This window comes from Lycium barbarum, chromosome 1, assembly GCF_019175385.1.
Source record: "Lycium barbarum isolate Lr01 chromosome 1, ASM1917538v2, whole genome shotgun sequence".
NCBI classification, from domain to species: Eukaryota; Viridiplantae; Streptophyta; class Magnoliopsida; order Solanales; family Solanaceae; genus Lycium; species Lycium barbarum.
The window spans coordinates 17,407,999-17,425,548 of NC_083337.1; the positions used below are offsets into that span (position 1 = coordinate 17,407,999).

A 17,550-nucleotide genomic window follows, 5' to 3' on the forward strand; every position below is an offset into this window, starting at 1 on the left:
AGGTTACTATAATTTTACATGACTGTCATTCTTTGCGGACCACAACTGATCAGTATGATCTTAAAGTCGTGATGCCTGGCTCATCACAAATGTACATGTTTATCAGTAGAGCTCTAATTGGCATAAGTTTATGCGGCTCAAGCTACTAAGGTCAATGCAATAATAGTCGTTTATTCGCTAAGAAATGTTAACATCAATCTAAGGACTAAATTATTGAGTTAAAATTTTGCAGAGAGAAAATCCGCTAGGTGATCTCTTCCCATGTGTTCAGGCCTTAGTAAACAGAATTATCCGATACTTGTATTGGTGGAAGGCAACAAGCATCAAGTGGTGCAACAAAACTAGCCAAGACACGAATGTCATTAAATAAAAATAAAAAATAAAAAAAGAAGAAGAAGAAGAAGAAGAAACGAGTCAGTGTATGGACTACAATTGCATTAATTGTCATGTAATTTGGACACTTGTGCTCAGAACTCGCAACAGGTGGAACCCTTTGTCATATAACTACTATTTGTGAATTCTATGATCTCCACCGACTCATTCCCACCACGTTGCAATTGTTTTGAATCGTTTTTTCTTTATACAAAACCACACCTTCCATTACTAGTATACGACTTATTTCTCTGTCAAAACCTGTTAAATAAGTTAGAAATCAACTCTTAAAGGTGACCTATAAACATTTTGTGATATCAAATCATCAATTGTATTGACTTTTTAGATGAGATTTCTATTAATGAGATCTTCTGGGAATTAGTGGTCTGTTAGTGTTATGGAGCTTCTGTTCATACATTACTTGGTTTAGTCACTGCCTAGTTAGGAGGTGACATGAAACCGCTCAAGTTCTAAATTTTGGAGTGCCAGTTTGACTCCTCGTTAAACTGATTGCAGGTAGAAACAGACGAGGAAGGAGAGATGGATATATGATAATATATACACACTAATCGATTTGATCAAACGTCAAATAAATGAACAAGCAGATTAGATTATCGAACAACAGCTCGTCATAATACAGACGTACACTAATGGTTTTCCCAAAGACAACAAAAGTTACAGAGACCGTTCTGCTGAAAGTTGCGATTATTACCTATTATTTTGCATGATTATGATGCATGAGTAATGAATATGCTTAGAAAACAATTAGGTGTGAGAGAGTATCTAAGTTACAGGAGTCTCCATTCTTTCATAGCCTAACTGCTAAATTGCTTATGGATATCCTGGAATGAGACTGTGGCTGAGCCCCTCTTCTTTGCTTTCTGTTGAGAATGGTGTTCCCTCCATCCAGTCATGTATATTATCTGAAAACACAAACATAGTTCACACAATTATATTACAATATATTGCAGCAAGAGAGCAATATCGTGCTGAAGCCACTAAAAAAACGATGTAGTTAAACAATCCCACTATATCACATAGTTGCCACCAACAATTGGTAAAAATTCCTCCCTCCATCCCAATTTATGTGACACTTTACTGACAGTCCCAAGGCAGCTGGAATCTGACCAACTACAAGATGCAAGAGGATATTTAATAACAAAATGGGAGAAAGGTCCTCACTGATTCCAAATTAAACCCTACTATTGCAATGGCACGATTCTGATTCGACCAGTAATGGAAACTCTCTGAAGAACGAGGCTTACAGGTGGATCAGGAGAAACATATTGAGAACAAGCAAGCAGCTGGGAATTACTTTGAATGGTGAAGAATGAAGCCCTCGACTATTCATGAAGCTAGAAGCGAAAAAACCTTTGAAACAACAGCAGATTGGTGTAAGAACACCAAACAGAGATCATCAAAAGAGGATGGACGTGCATAAAAAGCTGGGATTCAAGATCAACTATGGGTATGGGGAAAGTTCTGAAAAGCAGGGTAGGAAGAAGACACTCTCATACAAAAGAAGATTATATTATTTCACTGAACTTGTGGAGAATAAACAATCAAGAAAAACATACTCTTAAAATGCTTCTTCATAATTGGACCCAGACGTGGCACATCCAGGAAACAAAGGTAGAACAATGGACCACCCAGCTAATTTAAGCAGATTTGGATTGTAGACAGGCAGATTGGAGAGGATTAGAACCATTAGGAAGTGTTTTTTTAGGGGCACCACTATTTTATGGGATGAAAGATGATGGTCATGCATGAGAATTCAAGAGGGAGGCTTCATATGATCATGCTTATTTAAGAGTTTAAAAGGGCTTCTCACAGTGTACGGACCACATAATGACAGCGACAGAGGAGACTTATGGTTGGAACCGGTAGAAATAGGAGGTCTATGGGATGTATCATGGGCTTTGGGGGGTGACTAAAACAACAAATAAGAGGAAGAAAAGAACTGATGCAGAAGAACAACAAGAGCAAAGGAAAGATTTAGAGAATTTATACAGGAGATGACTCATGTGGATCCTCCTTTACAGGGTGGATTTTACACATGGTCCAAGAGATGATGATCCCCAAGCATAAAGAATTAATAGGTTTCTCATGTCAATAGAATGGGATGACGCTTTCAGAAAAATCAAGCAGAAAATTTTGACTAAAGCGTCTCCAGACCACAAACCTTTGATGCTTGGAGTGCGAGGATTGGGAACCAAGTCGACCGTACTTTATGTTTGAAAATACGTGGCTAAGCGCTGAAGGTTTTCTGGAAAGAGTGGACGAATAGTGGGATGGATATTCGGACAGTGGTACTCCTGATTTCAGACCCCTAAAGACGGACATAAAAAGGTGGAACAGAGAAGTGTGTGGCAAACTGGAGGATAACAAAAGCAGAATCTCGGAGGAACTTACAATCAATGAACAACAAGGAGAGACTGGCAGAAGGAACTTATTTCATAACTTGAAAAAATAACTGAAGTAAAAATATCCTTTTAACAGGGGTAATGTTGGAGCTCCGTTCTTCTTCTTCTTAACCTTAGTTTCAGTTTATTCTATTGGTGGCCATGGACCAGTGCCTAGCAACTATTTGGCTCTAAATGTACAAACTTTCAGCATCAATTCATCTTAAATCACCTGAAATGTTGCTGGAATTGTGCCATCTTCGGCTGCAAACATTGACTCGTAAATAGCTGCTGTTGCCAGGGCCGTATCCTTTTTCAATACCTAATCCATGGAGAAGATGGATGTTAGAATGATGAAACCAATAAGACAACTAATTACGTAATTTGGATTCTTCATCAAGTTGAAAAGATAAAGAAATTTCAGCAGAAAACCACCTTGCTCCTTTGCAGTAGAGCACTAGTTTCGCCCATAGCACGGAGATGTTCTATCAACTCCAAAGCTGCCACACAAGCAAAAAGAAGAAAGGTTATATAATTCAATAAAGAAAGACTATGCAACTGAATGAGTGTAGAAATTCATACTTCCTCAATCGCATTTGCTGATGTGCAAACTTATCCACATCTAAAATACATGAAAGTTAATTGCTATTCTAAATAACAAAATAACGGGGAATTTCTAATGATGGCCACAGACCAACATGGCGCACCAGAGTTATGTACATATTGGCTAAACATTTTCTGAATAATCAGAATCTTAAACTCAAATTGGGAAAAAACTTTTAAGAATCTTCTCGTGAAAAATAAAGTGGTCGGACATAAATAAACTGAAGATGTTTTGAAGACAAAAGCAGCTCCATTCAAAAGAGGATGAATTGTCTTTCCTTGTTTTATTTTAGGTGTAAACAGGAATTTTTGGATGCTGTAGGCGACCTGACAGATTTAATAGGTAGCTTGTAAGTAACCATTACATCAGGTGCTTTTTGAGTTGTACATACAGTTATCAGCACTAACCAGGTGCTGATTGTACTATCAATACAAGCCTGTTACCTTTCTCAAAAAAAAAAAAAAAAAAAAAAAAAAAAAAAACCATCATCACTCAGAAGAAAGTATGTCCATATAAAAAACTTTACCGAAACCTAGATAATTGCATGAGCAAAAAGTGGAGAAGGGCAGTGCGGTTGAAATCTTAATAAATATCCATAGATTGATTCATGCAATTTACAGGAGCTTCCTTACTGGCCGTCTGCTCGAATACAAGGTTGGAAACCAAATGAAGCATAGCTCTTACCACTGTTGTATCGAACTGTATACTCATCAACATCAACCCCTGGAAGAGTAAAGCCTGCCCTAGTCAATAGATTGCCAGCATCACGCACCTGCAACACAAAATTAATATGCTCTTTCTCATGAATCCTCTTTTTCTGGTAAGTTTCTTCACACGAACCTTTTCTTCATCTAACAAACAATATACAATATTTATCAGTTTATAGCTTAAATAACCAACAATGATGTAATAGCCGACTCTTCAACTGCCCAGATGGCAATGCTTTTCACCACAATTAAACAGATTATTACTCAAGTTTCAGTGTTCACTGTGATTACGATATATAACTGCCTCCATTACGATATATAACTGCGTCCTTAAATTTTCCCCATTAGTAATAGGTATATAACAAGAAATGACGCGTCACTGCCAGAGAAGCAAGTAACCCTACTGCAGAACATGAACCTTTGACGTGTAAGTAGAAAACAATGCACATTGCACACTGCAGTTGAACAAGAATTTCCCTGGACCTTCCAAGCACCGAAATCCACATTCGACGACGAATAATTCCTTCCTCATTCCATATATATTCCGACACTCCCTTCCCTCAAATAGCAGTCAAGTTAAAACTATAACCACTCCACATGCCAAAGTCATACTACCTTGAATGCAAAATAATAGCATTGTCCAGCTCAAAGAGAAACAATCTGATTATCTTTTTGAGTAATGAGAAACAACTATGTTATACAGAAATGTTCGACAATTGAACTAAAAAAAGAAACTTAGCAGAGAAAAAATTTGGTTGACCAACTGATATGAAACCAAAAAGTAAGAGTACTAGTCAATTTACTAAATTTAACAAATTCAGCTCATGTAATGCATCTTTAGGCGATAAGATCTATGTTACCAAAAAATGATCCATGATACAGTGGCCGAAATTCGTCACCATGCCAAACTAAAATTTCTAGAAGTGTCTACTGTAAAATTTTATAAATTAAAAAAAGACTGGATATACGATTGTTGAAGATGCATTACTCTAGGAATTTCGATATTATTGCTAGTGTTGACAGAATCTAGAAATCCTAGAACTATGAGACAATTTTCAGAATCAGTGTATAGCCAAATTTCTATAATATACTTGTGCCAAGGGTGATAGTCGTGGACTGATGCCTCCTTCACGCTCCATTTGTGCAATAGTGCAAGCTATCCGCAGCTCCCTAAGATAATAGCAATAAGATGACAAACATTAGGTGCTACAAACATAGAGACTGCATGCACTTAAAATAAGGGTAGTGAAATACCTCAATGTTTCTCCGCCAAGAATAGCCGCCAAGAATAGGCCATCTGGCTTTAAAGCCAATCTGCTCTGGTAGAAGTACAGTTATAGTAAGTGTCTTGGGTGATATTGCCATTTTCAGTTCAAGAAAGAAATAGGAAACGACTAAGAAATGTAGAAGGAAGAAAACAACTAAGAACTAGAAGGAAATGTAATCTGTCTGCGTCCAACCAAATACAGCAAGCACCTGAATCATTGCCCCAGGAAGATCATTTGTCCAATGGAGTCCCAAGCAACTAATGACCAGATCAACGGAACTTCCCATGTGAAACAAAAGTATCAAAAAAGGATGTTATTCCTTACACCATCAATAAGGTATTCCAATCATTCATCAAGGACAGCATCGGAGTTACACGTACTTTTCTTTCACGGGCAGATATTCTTCATCACCAATAATGTATGATGTTTCAATGTTATCATTTAGCATTTGCTGCTCAGCATCTTTACACAATTTTACCATGTCGCATGATGTATCCATCATAAGTAATTTCTCAATGCCACCTGAAAAGCAACAGGTATGACCATAATCATGCTCTAGCTTCATGGAACAATATAAGCACGTTCATCAGGTGGTTCGTGAAGGGTCAAAATTATTACTCAATTCCAGTATGAGCCAAGATTGGTTTGAGCATCATTTTTAGTTGACGGGCTAATTTCTTCAAAGAGCATATTCCCAAGTGACAGAAAATTAGTGACAGATGAATGAATGAGATCTTTCTTTATAATGGAGACATCTTATGGAGTACTGTTGTTTTTTCTTCTTTTGCATGCAACATAATTCTGTATGTAGTTATTGGCAAATAGAGGATGCCCAAAAAGGATACAAGCCTACGTGAGGTTGATGGCTTCCGAAAAGATCTATTCAAGCATCACTACAGTATGGAATTGCTTCTTTATATTAGAAATGAACAAACAAAAGGAAGAACGTTTACTTCCGCGCACCTCAATAAATCAATCTCGGGTACTTTCTTCCTCCTCCGGTATAAGTTCCAGGTAACTCTGCCCATAAGACTTAGATAGCTGGAAACAAATCACCTAGCGTTTTTTGCTTCTACTGGAATTTGATCCTTGGTCTCCCGAAACCTTTCACACTCCATTGCATACTAGACTACACCTTTGGGTGCAAGAATTGTTATATTCTTTATGGTGGGACTGGGTTTTCAAGTCCTTGACATGAATATTTGGTCCTTTCTGGATCTCTTTCTTTCTAATTTTTAATAACAATGGTGTCGAACCAACTTGGGTGCACTTCGTCTATTTCATTGGATACTTGCACCCTCTTACTAGTACAAGTACTAGATAACTCTATCCACCGAGATTAGAAGATGAGAGCAAACTACATAACTTTTTGCCTCAGATGGGATTCGAACCATTTGGACCATCCTATTTTTTCGCTCTTTAAGTTGCATCTTGATCATCATTCCACTCTCCTACGAAATTGAGCATATCTTACTCATTTAAATTTAGGCACCACAATTTTGTCTAATTTTGCTTCACGTACATTATTCTTATAAAATATAATTTCTTACATAAGCGCATTTCAGGGCGGCGCAACCCTACACAATGAGGTGTACAACATCCAGAAGGAGGAGCCAAAAGTCCAAAGAAGTAACTGCTTCAAGTTAGTATGATTTTCATAACCTATAGCGCGTAAGACATGTTTAACTACTCCAATTCTAACCAACTAAAACCTCACTATGCTTTTTTTTTGTTTTTTTGTTTTTTTGTTTTTTTTGTTTTTTTGAGATAAGGCTCCCTATTCTCCTTAACAATTATGCTATCAAAATGAAAGCATCATTTTTTCAAAAAATATGTTTAATATTGTAACGAACCGTTAAGTCGTTTTGGCTATTTTGACTATTTTACCCCTAGCTTCATTAGCATATATTTGACTTGTGGGGGTGGGTGATGCGATTCCCGAGGCATTCAGATGTGATTTGAATGAGAAAATGGAAGTTATGGAAATTCTTCAGTGTTTGGTTGACCAAAGTCAACATCGGGGGTAAATGGGTCTTTTTGGGAATTTCGTCGATTTCATTAGGTCTGGAACGTCGATCATGACTTGGTTGAGTAGTTGGTTCGATTCCCTAAGGGCTCGGGGGTATTTTGGGTGGAATTCTAGTTTTAAAGCATTTGGGGTTGATCGGGTCAAGATGACCTCTTTTGGAAATTTCAAGTGGGCGAGTGAGTTCGTAGCGTGTTTTATAGCTACGGCGCATACTTGGTTTGTATCCGGGAGGTTCCGGATGAGTCTGGGTTTTCAGAGTGAAATGGTGAAAAACTAGAATTTTGCTGGTTCTGGTGTGGCAGCATTTGCGAACTCCGCATTTGCGTGTTTTGGGTCGTATTTGTGAGAATAGTGGCCTGAGTCCGCATTTGCGAGGTTGAGGTCGCATTTGTAGACTGGGCCTGGTCTGCATTTATGGAGAAATGGCTGCATCTGCGGATGGGCCGCGTTAAGTGGAAGCTCGCATTTGTGAGCCTCGCAAATGCGAGAAAGTACCGCTTTTGTGAGAACCACTGAATAGAAGGATAAATATCCTAGTTCGAGTTTTTATCCCCCATTCACATATTTGGAGCTCTAGACTTCGATTTTGGGGAATTGTTGAGGGATTCTTCAAGTTTCATCACGTGGGTAAGATTCTAACCTTCGTTTTACGATTATGTCTTAGATTATTAAAGGATTCCATGCTAGAAATCATAAATTAAGGTGGGAAAAGTGGGGGTTTATGAACCCTAAGTCTAAAATAAGGATTCTTGAATTAATCATGGAAATGATGTTGGATTGAGTTGGTTTTTGGTTTACAGACTCCATAGGTCATGGGTAAACTATTTATGGAATGAATTTCCCATTTTGCCCTTCGTGGCTCGAAACCTTAATTTGGGTGACTTTTTGGGTTCGGATTTAAAGTATGCTAATATGGGTACCATTGGGTTCATATGACTTCCTAGAACAATAATTTCACCTTATTGAACCCGATTTTCCTACAAAATTACGGTTTGACCTTCGGGTTTAGGACGGGATTTTTGGGTTGACTTTCTAAACCTGAATCTTTCATAAGGTAATATGAGTATCATTTGACTCATATTCTTACGTATAATCTGTGTTTGAACAAATTGGGATCATTCGGAGGCTATACGAAAAGGCAAGGCATCGCTGTGATTTCGGACTCCTATTCTAGGCATGTTGAGACTATGAACCTTAACTTAAGGGTCTTGGTCGGTTAAAATTGAACTAATAAGAGGGGACAATGGGGTAACAGAAGGGGGTTCCGATACTTGTGAGGTGACGAGCGCTTGTATCGGATATCGATGTCATGATAAGGGTATTTGCATAATTTAATTTGCATAGTCTGGTTTGAATGTCATGCTTTGGGCATTAGCTGATAGCATAGATTGATTTGTGTCTATGATTAGGATATGAGGTCCCTTATTTATTGTTTCTATGCTTATTACCTGTCTTATTTGTGATCATGTGGTCTCATCAATCCTAAATACTCGTTTAAAAGTGAAAAAGAGCTAATGATTGAGTTTTTGTTGTTTAGCTTGATTGCTTATTGTGATGCATGTCATATTCATGCTTATTATGGTATCTCATGTGCATTTGAGGATACTTGTGAAAGGTTCGAGGGATAATGATTCTGGATGGAGTGATGCTGATGATATTCTGGCTAGCTGACAGGTAATGTGAGCCTAAGGGCTGAGTATTGTGATTTGGAGCCTACAGGGCTGAGTATTGTGATTGGAAGCCTGAAATGGCTAGGAACCCGATGGGAAATCCAGGTTGGTACATGGATCTCGTGAGTCCCTCATGGGTCACGATTCATAGAATTTGAATGTGTGTACCAGGAGATGGAAAAGGCCTTGCATTGCATACATTTGCATATCATTATATTCTATTGGTTTCCTTGTTGTATGAATTATTGATTTGTTGTTTGTACTGCCTTATATGTCGTTTGGATATTTGATGAACTTGAGGACTTAGATGCTTCATCTAGGCTTGTAACGGAAGGTTATTGTATGGATTATGATTATTATTACTGTGGACTAATAGCGGTTAAGTGTGGAAGTAGTTTTTGTAAACCAGCCCTCGTCTCTGTTTTTGTTAGGGTCAGTCGACCTATGTTACTCGGACTCTTCAAAAATGGACACGGGTGCGTGTCGGATCCTCCAAAAGTAGTGCATTTTTGAAGGATCCGACATGGGTGCGGCTACATTTTTGGAGAGTCCGAGCAACATAGCAGTCGACGATGTTGCTGAGTACCCGTTGTTTTTGTACTCACGCTACACTTGTTGTACCCTTTTTGTGTGCAGATTCTATTCCTAGCACGAGTGAATCTCGGGATGCCGCCGGCCATTGAGGAGACCATCTAGACGATTCGGGGTGACCATTTGTGTGATCCATGGCACCGAATCTTCTTCAGCTATCATCCTTACTTTCTGTTTTTTGTTTCTGGACAACTTATGTATTTCGAGATGTATTCCCAGACTTATACTTTATCTTGGTCCGTTCTTGTACTAGTGACACCTGATTCGGGGATGGTTGTTCTTTCATTTCCGCATTTATGTTGTTTGAGGATATTTAAGACTTAAAAATTGACTGGTAATTCTGCATTAACTTCTTCTTTTACTACAATTTGGGTTGTGGATGGCTTACTGACTCAGGGGAGTTAGTGCCTTCACGGCTTCATAAATTGGGTCGTGACAAATATGAAATTTTTGAACTGACAAGTCAACACCAAGTGATATCAAGAAACAATAGTTTTTATTTCTTGATTTGAAAAAAATAAAGAAATAATAGTTAAAACATGTGCCTCAAGAAACTTTCTTCTCACCACGTCCTCGCAATAATCGTCTGATAGCTTCCAGAGAACCCCCCATACACAATGCAGTAGGAAATGTTTTCTTACAATCCTGCAAAATACAAAATGACGTAAAGCATGAACTCTTGATAGATGAGACACTATTAAATCACAACTAATGTGTTTAGGCAAGCGTTAATGTATATCAACAACAAACTCACGGAATCGTTTTTAGTCATATGTGTGGAAACAGATCCATGGCATCCCAATCTATTAGGGGTCATTCGTTGGCTGCATAAGGAAAGACGCTCCTGGCATAAATTCCGCATACATCGCTTCTTTTGCAATATTTAACTATGCATACTAATGAAATCTCTGCGTAACTAATACAACATTCGATTTTCAGCATAAAACCACCAGTGCAGCTCTTAACTTTTGGCATTAAACTCTACATTACTAATACTGGCATAACTTACGCGAGAATCAATGTATCATATGATAAGAAGTAGAATGTGGAATAAGAATACATGTATTGGCAATACATGGATATTATCTAAAGAAAAAAAAAACCCTAAAATAGGCAATCGTTGCATAACGATTTGTTTTATTATTATACACCGTAGTACAATTCCTATATTATTATTCAAGCATAACAATCCTTGCATTATTATTCAATGGATAACAAACGTGCATTATAATTCTCAACACCTAGTCCATCAACCACATGACACTTAAGAGCAAATGAGTTATCCAGGATTCTAGAAGACGTGCAACCTAACTAGCCCAAGCCTAAGCCATATGACTTCCTTGTGAGGCAGATGATTTGGACTCTAGACGATTCATTAGGAAGCGACTTCCCTACCGCTTCCTCTTCTCAAAATTTAAAACTGATTGAAGTTGTTTCTTAAACAATAGTTAAAGATCTTATAGTAACAGGAAGTACATTAGAGCACAAGATGTCAAAATTTACTAGTCGCATTCACCAATTAAAAAAGGACGAATACACATGCAGACCCTCAAACTTGTCAGTTTTATCCATTTAGACACCTAAACAAAGCCTTGTTCCTATTGAACACCTGAACTTATCCACGAGTTTGCCTATTGAACACAAATCTCACAATTCTAAATAGGCTAAGGTGCGTGAGTCTCACTTCCTATGATCTGGTAAATATAACCAGTAAAAAACAGACACGTATTGAAGAGAAATGCCAAGATTTGAAGGGAAAAAAGAAGAAAGTGAACGACTAGGCCGGAAAAGGATTCCGGCAAGGTAGATGAGAATTTGCCCGGAAAAGAAAATCATACATCAAATTTTTTTCGACAAACTCCATTTATCCGGCAAGGGTGGCGCTCATATCCGAAGAAAAATCAGATATAGGTCATCTGATTGGGTCTCAAAGCGCCAGATCACCCCATGCACCTTCCGACTAAACACTTCAAGATTTGCTCTCTGGTTCTTCTCTACTTCTTCTACCAACATTTCAATTTAATCTAGTAATTTTAGGCATTCTTGTCGCTTCACGTTAGCTTCCACGACCATTTGTTGCCCACAAAAGATGATTTTTCTTTGCTAGGTGTTTTTTGGCTTAAAAGAGAAAACTAAGTCAAGGAAAGTTGAACATTGATTTGGCAGGAGATTGTGGCTTTGAAGAAGAAGAAACTGGCCGGAAATATGGAGAAGACCGGAGACAAAGAGGCCGGAGATAAACTTTTCCGGTGAAGATTTATCTGTTTGGCCACTTACGTGTCCAAGGTCATGTGGAAGACACACTGCTTGCCATGTCATCAAGATATGTCTAATGGGTACACTTTAAGTATAAAATAAGTGTTCAATAGGAACAAAGCTTAGTTTAGGCATCTAAATGGAAAAAAAACTGACAAGTTTGAGGGGCCGCATATGTGTTAAAAATTAGGCATCGTTCTAAACATAATGTGTAAACCTTAATAACAGAGGCTCATTTAATTTTTATTTAACGAACACCACAACTGAACCGATATATTTCTCTATCAACACACTGAATTCATCAAGCTTTAGAAGGAGCAACTACTCATACGTTGTTGTATTTTGAAGGATAGCAAATAGAGCATAGACCACGGGAGTAAAGTAATGACATCATGAAAAGGTGAATTAGTTCTTGTTAGTTTGAAGATGTAGCATTCAATAGAACCAAGGGATACTCATTCTAGCTGATCCATTTGAGGTAGGATGCTTAAAAATATGGCCATGGTTTGCATATGACTTTTCAAAGTATTGGCCAACAGTTTACTACCATAAACCCTTTCCAACCAGTTGAAACTTTATGAAGTTTATTATTAGATATTTAGATGGTAGAATATGCTCATAATTTCCTCTTACTCATCTCTCCTTTTGTATGCCATTACTTTTTCCCTAATCAGTGTCTCTGTCTGCTTGTTTTCTCAGTGTCAACCTTTCAGCAAGGATGGGAGGAAATATTATACTCAAAAGTAGAAATGAACAGGACGCAAAAAGTAAAAATTAGCTTTTGCAGTATGGTTCAAACATAAATATATTATCATAAACCAAATACCTCACAAAAATTTAAACATAGTTGTACAAGAAAAAGTAAGGAAAAACGAAGGTTAAACTGAATACCTCCAATCGATCTAGTAAATTCTCAGCCACAGTATCAACAAGAGAATCCTTAGGCTTCATCAACCAAGCCGCTCTATCACGCTGCAAACCATGGATATCCAACAGAAAATGCATAGAATAAACGAGTAAGTGAAACTGAAAAAAAATTAAAAATTTAAATTTTTACACAAATAGAAGAAGCTTTACTTGCATACGCTTAAGATGACGATCAAATATTTTGAGTTTGGAGCACTGAGATCCATCTCCGGCATCAGTACAGTAGGATCTTAGGCCTCTCCGACAAAGAGCTATGCTTCTTCTCATTGCGAATTAACTTTGCAATGGCCCTGTTCCTGGTCAGACCGACAGAGAAATTGATCAAAATGATCCTCAATGTATGAGGATTGGACTATTTTAGTCCTTGATATATAACACTTAAATACATATAGTCCTTCACGTATGCTAAATATGATCATTTTAGTCCTAAACCCTAAAACTTAGCAGTTCATTTAAATCACTTTTTTTCCGGAATCCTGTTGGGACATAGAATTGTTACAATTTTCCAGAATTCGGAAAACTCCAAATACCTGTTTTCACATTTTTCACTCCAAATCACTCACAAAAATTCAACATTTTTCCAAGTTGTATTCATGTCCAAACAACTCCAATTTCCAAATACCATTAACTTTTTTTTTTTTTTTTAATTTCACATTTTTTATGTAAACTTAATTCATGAAGCTCTTTCAATAAACCAATAAATAATAGATTCACATACAAAATTCATTCTTGAGATTAACCCCTTACAACAATAAAATCTCTATATAGATAATTCATGGTTGAAACTAAATACTTTGTTTTTGGAATAAAAAATCAGCACTTTCCATTATTTTCTTCAAAGTGACCAATTTTTTTTTTTTAATAAAAAAAAAACCCAGAAGCAATTTTCATTCACCCAACAAATACTTCTCTTTTTTACATTTATTCAGTAACCAAAAAAGAAAAACCAGCTACTTTTATTGAAGAAAAAATCAATACAGATCAAAAATCGAAAAGGCCAACAATAAAATCTTTAGCACAGCACAATTAACGTTAAAGCAATCACCTTTACAAAAATAATCATACACACAATCAATTCTTTTTTATATAGATAACTCATGGTTGAAACTAAACACTTTGTTTTTAGAATAAAAAGTCTTTACTTCCCATTCAAAGTGACCAATTTTAAGAAAACCCAAACAATTACTTATCTTTGTTACATTTATCCAGTAACCACTAGGAAAAAACCAACTACTTTTATTTATTTATTTTTTTAAAATGAATAGAGATCAAGAACTAAAAAGGGCAAAAGATAAAATTACCTTTTCTTTATTGAAGTGCACTATGGACAAGATTCAAGTAGTGGGTAAATGAGTGATGTTGATGGAATGAAAATGGAGAGAAATAAAGCAAGTAAATTGCAGTGTTTTAGAAAATGGAGAAGAGTTTGGGTCTGTGCGAGGAGAAGAGAGAGACGGCCCCAAAAAAAAAAAATATTACTCCCTCGGTGCCCAATTTGCCGGATTAGTTTAATTGGGCACGGAGTTTAAGAAATAAAGAAATATTTTTAATTTTACGATCTAAAATAAGTCAAAATATTTAAGGGGTTATAGATCATCTGATTAAGCATCAAAAATAAAGTTAAAAGTTAAATTATTATTAAATAATAAAATGTGTCATTTTTTTTAGATTGACTAAAAAAAAGTGTCATATAAACTGGGACCGTGAGAGCATATTTTTTACTGCCTAGTGGTGTATTTGACAAAAAAGAAAAAAAATAAGTGAACCGTTAAAAATATAGAGTTTCGGACAATAATCACATTTTACATACATTAAGGATCGCATCTATCAAGCATTATATATTAAAGGACTAAAATAATTCGGGGAAATAACCCATATATACAGTTCATGCATCTAGTTTACAGTTGATGTAGCCCATTGTATTATCGGTGTCACGGCCCAAATTACCGATCATGCGGGCACCGACTTTATTATCACTAGCAGGCAAATCCTTACCCGTTAACCCATTAATCACTAGCCAATTTTAACTTCTTTAATAATTTATACTTAAACAATCAATGAACAAGTAAATGAATAAATAGTCTGACCAAGTCATAAATAATGATTAATATAAGTACGAAAGTCTTAACTATTACACCCTAAAATCTGAAAGTCATCGTACAAGGACTGTAACCAACAATGTCTAAAGAATAAGTATATCTCAAATATAATAGCAAATAATGTCTGGAATGAAAGTAGACATCTGAAAAGAGAGATCTTCAGGTGGCATGGCATGGATAGAAGCTCACCTTCGGATCCGATCAAGCTAATTAGTTTCAAGCTAGAGATGTGGTCTAGATGCAATTTCTGAAACACAATTTGCACTCAAAAAGGGTGCAGCAAGGTAGTATCAGTACAAACACAATGTACCGGTAAGCATCATAAGCCGACTAAGATTAGTTCACGCATATAAGTATAAAATCAACAAGATAAACAGATAGACACTTAATCCAATTCTAAGTCACAGAATATCCCATAACAAAATCACAACTTAAGATGAAGCTTCTAAACCACAAATCTATTAAGTTTCAATAATCTCACCTGATAATCACAAGTCCAAGTTCCGGCCCTAGGTAGAGTCATTAATCCACAATTTAACTCAGTCAATGGTCATATTTATAGCACAATAGGCATTCAGCATCCATACCAAAATCAGAACCAAACGAGCATATCATAATGTAGAATAAAATGTAATAACGTACAATGCAAAATATGATGAAGTGCATGCAATGCACTAGCCAAATACACACTGTACACACATGCTCACTGATGTCATTGCCCAGAAGTCATGACCTGTAGGGGACCTATGGTGTCCATGTACCACTCGTTCCGGATCCACTCCTCAGACTGGAGCTCCTAACTAGGCCACATTCTCACCCCTGGTCAAATGTGCCTATTCATATATATATATATATATATATATATATCGTCACATCACTTTCAATGATCGACTATGAAGTAGTATATCATTTTCATCAAGAAGATCATATTAACTTCTCACCACAATTACCATCAAATAGTATCACAAGTTCAACAAGAAGATTATATTAACTTCTTCACTAACTTCACATCACAATGGATATCTCTACGTATTCCAGTTCATTAGTATGTATGGACTATGAATAATTAGCAATATCCATGTCAAACACAAGGCATCATGCCACAAGTCTTTTATGAATCCTTACCGAACCATTTCCATCATGCATGAGTGTATGAATGCATAAATGAGTGTAAACATGGTAAATCAATGCAAACCAATAAAGCAACAATGAAGGTACAAGTCACAAGCCCCAAGTCAAATCAAGACTTAGATCAACTCAACCATGAAATGGATCATACAAACCGTCTCACCCAACATAAGAGTCTATGTCTCTCTTTACTTCCACATATAGCAAGTATGCTTCACAACTAAAGTCTTGTAGCACCAAGATGCTACATTTTTCTATATATTATCATCAATAGCTAATCATACATTAAGTTTTCATCTACGTATTGTCATAAGTTTATATCACAATTCAAGTCTAAACTCATTATCATTCCTTTCTCCAATGATATGTGTCACAATAAGAGAGAACTGAGTACAACACGATAATTTAGGTAATAAGTCTAATCACAATAACAGGGCAACAAGCCACCATTAATAACAATCAACCTAATAGAAATCCATCTCAAATCACCACAGTATGAATACAACTACACCTCATATTTCAATACATAACGTAATGGCGACGAGCCAACAAAATCAGAAGTCATACCAACCTAGCTAATATCTAATCAAAACGCCATGTCCGAAGATCTAATCATGCTTTCTCCCGTCAATTCTATACAATACATACGTTTCGCTAATCAAAGTCTAACTAAAGTAAGTCGTAACCTACCTCGAATGCAGAACAGGAGCCACGAACTACTCCACACGAGCCTTCTATTTTTGAAGTGCCTCAGAATGGTTAAAGTCTAACAATATAATTCTAAGTAAGCAACAACCCATGTATTTAAACAAGAACAACAATTTGGGGAAGAAGACCCACTTACTTCTACCCTTTTCAATGGATGAAAGCATCATTAATGGTGAATTTATCATAACTTCTATCTCTACAATCATTAACCTTCAATTCATGGGTTTCTAATCAATTTTACCCTTTCAAATAGATTTTAGGACAAAGATCCCATTTTTATTAAAACCCTAAGTCTCAATATGCAATTTCAACCATAAGAAATCAAATTCTCTTCCTAAAAAGTGATAATCTATACTCCTAGATGATTAATCAACAACCCATAAATTATTTAAGGGTTTACTAATTCTAGAGTTCTAGAATTTTCACCCACCATTGATGGAGCTTAAACTAATCATAGAACCAGAAGGAGAAAGGAAAAGGAACAAATAAAGGTGGGGACTTACCCTCCAAGATGCTTTCACCAATTAATGGAATGAAGTTTGCCTCTTTCTCTTTTGAAAACTGACTTTAGGGTCTTATGGGTAATGGTTCAGAGTTGGGATATAAAAATAGGGTGTTTTGTCCCCGCCAGTCACTGCAGTGGTCACCATGGCCGCTGCTGCGGTGGCCGTGAGTCCGCTACAGCGGACTTGCTAGGACAGTCCGCACTAAAATGATCATAACTCCCTCATACGGAGGCGAAACGCGACGATTCTTTTTGCTATAGCTTCATAATTTCGATACGGATCT

The 17,550-nt window shown here is 36.7% G+C and overlaps 1 protein-coding gene across 5 annotated transcripts; it reads right to left on the reverse strand.

Annotated features, from left to right (window-relative positions):
- Window positions 1-962: 962 nt before the first annotated feature.
- Window positions 963-14,291, reverse strand: LOC132632740 (putative methyltransferase At1g22800, mitochondrial). Of its 5 annotated transcripts, none has more exons than XM_060348827.1 (12): window positions 14,128-14,291; window positions 12,985-13,116; window positions 12,791-12,871; window positions 10,210-10,288; window positions 5,734-5,875; window positions 5,562-5,631; window positions 5,340-5,404; window positions 5,177-5,255; window positions 4,063-4,150; window positions 3,210-3,274; window positions 3,007-3,096; window positions 963-1,295 (listed from the first exon to the last, which is right to left on the reverse strand). In XM_060348827.1, the coding sequence occupies exons 2-12, from the start codon at window positions 13,039-13,041 to the stop codon at window positions 1,188-1,190; spliced, it is 924 nt and encodes a 307-aa protein (XP_060204810.1). In that variant the 5' UTR covers window positions 13,042-13,116; window positions 14,128-14,291; the 3' UTR covers window positions 963-1,187. The 5 variants fall into 5 exon arrangements, with proteins under 5 accessions (XP_060204810.1, XP_060204794.1, XP_060204803.1 ...); XM_060348811.1 differs by having other exon boundaries at window positions 12,977-13,116; window positions 14,128-14,290; XM_060348820.1 differs by having other exon boundaries at window positions 12,985-13,122; window positions 14,128-14,290.
- Window positions 14,292-17,550: the final 3,259 nt, after the last annotated feature.

Coding starts and splice junctions, on each gene's coding strand:
- LOC132632740 (XM_060348811.1), bottom strand. CDS start 13,093: ATGAGAAGAAGCATAGCTCTTTGTCGGAGAGGCCTAAGATCCTACTGT. Junction 5,632..5,733: donor TATCTGCCCGTGAAAGAAAA/GTACGTGTAACT, acceptor TCACATGGGAAG/TTCCGTTGATCTGGTCATTA. Junction 5,256..5,339: donor CTTGGCGGAGAAACATTGAG/GTATTTCACTAC, acceptor CTATTATCTTAG/GGAGCTGCGGATAGCTTGCA.